This window comes from Frankliniella occidentalis, unplaced genomic scaffold (genome assembly GCF_000697945.3).
Source record: "Frankliniella occidentalis isolate FOCC.00 unplaced genomic scaffold, Focc_3.1 Scaffold20, whole genome shotgun sequence".
NCBI classification, from domain to species: domain Eukaryota; kingdom Metazoa; phylum Arthropoda; class Insecta; order Thysanoptera; family Thripidae; genus Frankliniella; species Frankliniella occidentalis.
In genome coordinates this window covers 1350116-1356875 of record NW_026267150.1, presented here as the reverse complement: position 1 = coordinate 1356875, position 6760 = coordinate 1350116, and the positions used below count along the sequence as shown (strand labels likewise).

Sequence of the window (6760 nt, the reverse complement as noted above, 5' to 3'; positions counted from 1 at the left end):
AGATAAATTGGCTCATACAATCAAAATGGTTGTAATAAAAAATAAAACATAAGATAAACTTGATCAGCTCGATAAGAATTCTTATACACAAACAGTACTGTCATTCAACTAGTGGTAACACTACCATACAATAAAGTAGCAATCAGAAAAAAGTTAGAATAATCTGAAAACAATAAATTTTTCCTTTTGAAAGACCATGATCATGCATGATTCATATTGCAAGATTGCATACCACTAACACTATCAGAACTATCTTAGTAGCTCATCCTAATTTTAATCATGACCAAATAGTCAAGTCATTTAACACCAAGTTACACACTATATGAAGTATATACTCAAGAGATGACTGCAATAATCTGCATTAAATTTAATTCATATATTTTAATGAGAGTGCTGTAAATATGTCCTAGATAGATAAACTCCGTCCCATTGAGAAGGTTGAAAGCTCATGTGAGCAAAGCCTCCTAATAGTCAATAATTTACAATTTCATTAAAAGCGTCTCCTCTTCGCCTGGTAGTCATCAACCCTAGCCCTTTCAGGAGCACCCCAGCGAGATCGATTACGGCCACCACCATTGGCCATATCGTCCATCATGTCTCCTCGTTGGTTGTCGTAGCGGCCTCCACGCTCGTAAGCGTCCATGAAAGCCTTAGGATCCTATAGATGTAGCACGCAACCATCAACAAAATTGACGGCAAGTCAAAATTACACATAGAAAAAAAAGGGAGAAAACTTGGGGTTAGACATGGGTGATGATCATCAAAAAGAAGGTTGAGGTAATGGAAATGCAATACAAAGAGATGTTTCTGTGGGCAAGCATGTCAACACGAGAGGCCCCTCCAACACAAACTTCAGAATATTGTTTCAAAACAACCTGGAGAAAAGCATTGCTCACTGACACTATCCTGCAAAACAGGAAGGACAGAGATTCAGCTATTTCTACCATCACTAGATAAGTTACTAAAGACTTCCACATAGTTAAATGGCTGTCAATAGCAACTGGGTTCACAAGAAATCATCTTGTGCAGGTTAGAGCAATCATCAATTTCCACGCTCCTGACGCATCCAATGATGAAGTTATTTGCCAATTGGGTATGGAGATGCAACATTAGAGGGTAGGAAAGATTTCGGGGATATAGGAGTTAGGATTATTACAGGAAATCAATTCCTGGAGAAATCGGAGTAATATGCATCCCTTTTCCCAACCAGCTCGGTTCAACTAAGTCAATCCACAACCCAAAGGGATCTTTAAGTACCATATACGTCATCAAATTAATGACACTGTCAACATAACCACATTAAACGACAAAGGCATCTAGAGTCAGTTCAAACACGGGTAGTACAACGGAAGTCCACCAGAAAACCAACATTCAAATAGTTGCAGATCGGGCACTGCAATTGCTCCTACTATTCAAATTCTGGTCGCTTTCATGTTAAGTGTAATAAAACTCCGGCACAGAGAGACGCTGTAAGACTTGTCGGCCAGCATCAGTGGCTGATAAAAGATCTCATCACACAAACTCAGAAACTATGAATCAAAAACGTCTTTTTGAGCCTGCCCAGAGCAACATTTCATTTCAGCAAAGCATTTCCAAAACTCTTCAAAGTCAAGTTCTTCAGAGTAAAATAATGTGATCTGTGGAATAGATGTAACGTCTCAAGGATGTAGTAGTATTCAAGTAGATTAGCAAATTCTCTTCCATGTTATTTACGCTAAGAGACCATCATCATCCAATCAAAGTAAGCAGCTGTCTTCCAGATGTCAAAAGATGTTCCCTGTAAGAAAAAGTGACTACAGGGAAATTCTATCGTTTCTAGCCTAAACATTTTGTAAATGTGTTCCGCTCAATCATTTCCTTTCCTTAACTTGACAACAGCAGCAAATGTCTTTCACTGGTATTATTCTAATGCATTAATACAGGACAAAGGAACAGAAATGAACATTTGCTTCAGGTCTAAAGGAAAATGGTCAAGTGGTCATGGCAAAAAGGCAAATGAACACTGGTGGTACACTTAGGCCTCTCTTGTGAGTAAATTGCTACACAAGGCCACTTGTGCATCATACAAGTTTTCTTAACTGAGAAAGGCAGACTTGCAACTTAAAATTCCTGTCAATTCCTGTCATGAAGTAGTGACATAGATTTCTTTCCAGTAGCAGATAGACAACTTCCGTTACCTAAATGACTTACCTTTTGATTAGTGAATAAAAAGTACACTATATTGCAAGGGAATCACCACCTACTCAGAAAGACTGATGAAATGGACAATCAGCATATATACTCCTTGCATGAAGATAACATGGAAGAGATTCCTAACATGTTGAGAGGAAACGTTGGGGACATCATCCCACACCTCAGAAAGCCGGTTCCTCAAAAGTATTTCACCAGAGGTGAGGCAACAGTCGTTTAGTTAAAAAAAAATTGCAACAAAAGAACGCAATTCCTGTCATGTGTGATTTAGAACCTAAAAGTTCTGATTGGGTAGCTCAGTAAACAAAGGTTCGGCTGAGCTACAATTACCAAGATTAGTTAGAAGTCAGTAATAAACTCCATCCCCAACAAAATAAAAACTCAATGTTTAGGCCTCGAAATTGCTTTCTAAGTTTTAGATATGTTATAGCAGATTCAGTTCAAGACCAAAACTTCATCCACGAGCTTCCAACAGATTAAACTTTGAATGGCTTTCTCACAAACTTCAAGGTTTGAACTAACTCATGAAATCCTCCAGGATCCCCCAAACAATCAAAAGACCAAATTAAAGACTGTAACTCTTTAGGGCGAGGCATTGTGATGAATTTTCTAGTTGGCAGTAGCAATTCTCGTTTAGGCTAATGGTTCATTCACTCAAACATCAGCTCAAGTGGTTTCTGAAGATTCCCAACAAAATACTTTCTAAACAATAGTTATATAGATATTTGAGAAGTAGAATACATTACCGATGGAATTTGTCCTTGTCCTAGAAAGAAATACAATATTACTTAATGTAGACTAATCAATTAGAAATAAGAAACAGTAATTCCTGTTGATATTTTACCTGCAGCTGCATCATAATCACGCATAGGTGCATCTCCACCTTGAGGAGACTCATAATTTCCTCGGTTTCCCATGGCTTGTTCTTGTTGGTCAAGGAGACTGCTAAGCTGGTGAGCCTAAACCATGAAATCAAAATATAAGTTAGACACAATAAAATTTTCAGAGGTTTTAGAATGCCAACAAGCATTTGATCCTCACCTGCATAAACAAAGAATTCTCTTGCTGGCGCCGCCGCAATTCTTCTTCTTGGTGGTGCATGCGCATGGACATATCCTCCTGCTGTCGGCGCATAATTTCCTCATCTTGGCGTCGTTGCTCCTCTGCTTGTCTTTCTTTGAGCTCCCAATCCCTCTTTTGTCTTTCTCGGTCAAGCTCGCGTTGTCTTAACTCTATGGAATAAAAATAAACCATGACGAGGGATGCCAGACACTATGTACTTACAGCAAGTACATCACAGTATTTTAAGATTGCAACAATCTCATGAAGGAACTTACGTTCACGGAGCATCTCAGTTTCATGCTCATACTTGGCATATTCCATTTGAGCTTCAAGCTTTTCCTCCTCCATTTTCATTTCTCGTTGCAGTGCTTCCTCCTTCTGCTTGCGCCTTTCATACATCTGCTTCCAGCGTGTACCATATTCATACTCAAAGCTTCCAGGAGACGCAAAACGTGGTCCCACCTAAAACAAGAAGAAAAAAAACAGATAGATAAAAATATGGACAGAAATGAAAACATAGGGAGGAACTTATCCCTGTATTACAGGTATGTATTTAGTATTACTGTTTACCTCTCTGGCTTTCATATAGTCTGAACTCTTCTTTGGTATTACTTTTTCACTGTAACCATCAATATCATCTAATTGTTCTATTGGCTCAAGGATGACAGGGCGAAGTGAGCTAGAAAAATGATATATTTAATTTACAAAAATTCTGGAAAATTAAATAACATATCTAGCATCTATAACAACTTACGATGTGAGGAAGAAGCACCCTTCAGAGCACCTTCTCAGAGCCATTTGTGCACCAGGCTTTCGGGCAAATTCTACAATGCCTTCTCCAGTAGATTTGCCACGTTCATCAGTGATAATAACTGCACGTTCAATCTTCAGAAAGGGGGTAAAAAACAGTTTTAAAATCACACAGGGAATAGAGAAGAAAAAGAGTAAGAAAATAGAAACTGTACTTACATCTCCAAAAATACAGAAAGCCTTATCAAGCAGTTCATTTGTGACATAGGGAGTCAAGTTCTTCACCTTGACAGCTGTGCTGTTAGGAGCAAACCTAACCTTCAAAGGCCGCCCCTTTCGCATAGAGCCATCAAGCTCCCGCTTAGCTTTCTCTGCATTGACATGGAAGTCCTGGGAGAAAATTACAAGGGAGTTGATGAGTTGTTATAAATTATTGTTGAAGAGGTCACTGATCAACACAATATTATGGTAAGAACAAAAATGGTTCAGTTACCATTCTGATGAAAGCAAAGTTCTTTTCCTTGTTGACAAAAAGTTCAGAAGTTTCACCAAACTTTTGGAAAAGACTGGTGATTTCCTCTTCTGTAACATCATTGGTAAGATTACCAATATAAAGCCTGTTTTTCCCAGAAAACTTTTTCTCTGATAGGTCTAGGGGAGGGAGGTCATGAGTTGGGCCAGCCAATGTTGAAAGTTTCTCATTGAATCGGTCCTGGAATTTAAATTGATACTGTGCATACAGGAACAACAAAGGTTGATGGTTAGTGAGATGTAACAAATTAGATTTCTACTAACCTCTTGACCACCACGAGGTCTGTCGTCTCTATTTGGACCACCTCTGAAGACACCCCGAGGACGCTGATTCAGGCTGTTCTGCATGCGATTCGGAGTGTTGTCATCTGCCTCGGATTTTACCTAAACAGGAAAAATGGAAAAGTTAGAAAGTGAATGTTTAAAACGGCTACGCTACAGCAAGATCAGTTCGACTAAAAATATTGATTTCAACCTTGGGAGTATTAGTAGAACCAGTGCTCATTCTACTAGGAGGTCCTCCACGATTGCCAGGAGTGCTAACAGCACCCCCTCTGTTTCCTGGAGAGTTCATGGAGCTCCTATTTCCAGAGTTCATCTGAAAAGAGACAAACATTTCAAATACTGAATAACCCAAATAGAAATTTTAGGAAACTTGAGAAAGAGAGAGAAGTTTAGAGATCCAGTCAGAGTATGACTAGACAACTTAATTACAAAACCAAATTAAGCAAAACCAGCAAAAAAAAAAAAAATAAATAGAAAAGGTTTACAATTACAAAAATTTTAGCATGACTACGAGGCGATCGGCTGTCACTTAGAGGGCAATAACCTCAAACGTCGCTAAGGGCAACAGTAAAGAGAGCCCATGACCGTTACGTACATTTCGAGAACGAGGCCCAAAATTATGGGCAATAATGAGAACCGAACGAATACTCACATCGTTGCCTCCGGGACCACCTCTAGATCCTCTGCTATGATCCCTGCCGGGGCCGCTGAAGCGTCTACCCCCGGGACCACCTCGGCTGCCTCCGCCGCCGCGTCCTCCATGTCCACCGTGAAAATTACCAGAACCTTCGGGTTTCCCTTGCTGCTGTTGCTGTTGCTGATTTTGAGCAGCAACATCGGGCTTCACCTCCGCGTTTGGAGCAGCCATTACTTGCAAATTGGCCAAGGAAATCAAGCAGCGAAGCGCAGGGAGCTGCCTGAGGCCGGGTGACGAAGACGGACGAAATCTGCGATGGCGTCTTTTCCGAAGAGAAGCGTCTGCACCACTACCAATACAACAGGAGTAAACGGAAGCACTAGCAGCCGACGTGACGTAGAAGGCGAGCTGGGCGCTTGGGAGGAAAGGCAAAAGTTGAAAAATTATCCCAAAAATAACAATTGAGCTTTAAATCTATATTTGAAAACACGAGACTTCTGAAAGACACAGAATAAATAAAGGAAGGAACGGATTGAAAGGCAGATGAGGCACAGAGGGCACTCGGGCAGAGGGGGCCAGAGGTCAGATCGTGGTCACTTAAAAGAGGTAGTAGTGGTAAGTGGGTGGTAATCTGTCTAGTCCAACATTTTTATGTTTTGTTAATTTGTTTACCCGTTTGCAGACAAAATACGAAATTTTTTCGGACTGTTACCAAGATGTGAACCCGGAAGTTAGAGTCCGGGAGCTCCGCAGTTTCTCGCCGGTAGGCTACTAGCCCCCCCCCCTCTCCATTACAGACTAGTGTAATAGGAGCTTCTCACGCGGGAAAACTCAATTTACTAACTAATGAACATTTGTCTTTATTGTACGCTAAGAGTTTTCTTAGACAGGATGAGCAACGGTTGAAAAACAGACAATGCTCAAAAAATGTGTTACCTATACGTCTAAAACGCATTATGCCACGTGGAAATTATGCCACGTCAAAATTATGTCGAAATGACCTCATTTTGTCGCTCACCGTTAAAAGGACGTGCATCCGTTTTTCTGTTTAACACGATCATTCGGAATATCGTATTACCCTGGTATTAGAGGAGGCTGACACCTGCGATACTCTGGGTTGTGTAGGCCACCCTGCAGTACACGCATGCACTGCAGGGGATATGTTGCCTACCTATCAGGCACTTTTAAGATGACCCAACAACAATAATGGCCAATAGAAGCGATAATTTAAGTTAAAGAACGATTTTATTTCCTTAGCACAATATTCATTTAGTGTTCTACGTCTCCCTTGTTCTCGATTATCCT

General features: G+C 40.4%; 1 protein-coding gene across 1 annotated transcript; it reads right to left on the bottom strand.

Annotated features, from left to right (window-relative positions):
• Positions 1-6: 6 nt before the first annotated feature.
• Positions 7-5801, bottom strand: LOC113207413 (hrp65 protein). The gene is made up of 12 exons (XM_026423969.2): positions 5471-5801; positions 5009-5131; positions 4798-4917; positions 4496-4714; positions 4222-4392; positions 4007-4137; positions 3823-3931; positions 3528-3714; positions 3232-3422; positions 3035-3149; positions 2937-2956; positions 7-658 (listed from the first exon to the last, which is right to left on the bottom strand). The coding sequence occupies exons 1-12, from the start codon at positions 5684-5686 to the stop codon at positions 491-493; spliced, it is 1770 nt and encodes a 589-aa protein (XP_026279754.1). The 5' UTR covers positions 5687-5801; the 3' UTR covers positions 7-490.
• Between the last annotated feature and the right edge of the window lie 959 nt (positions 5802-6760).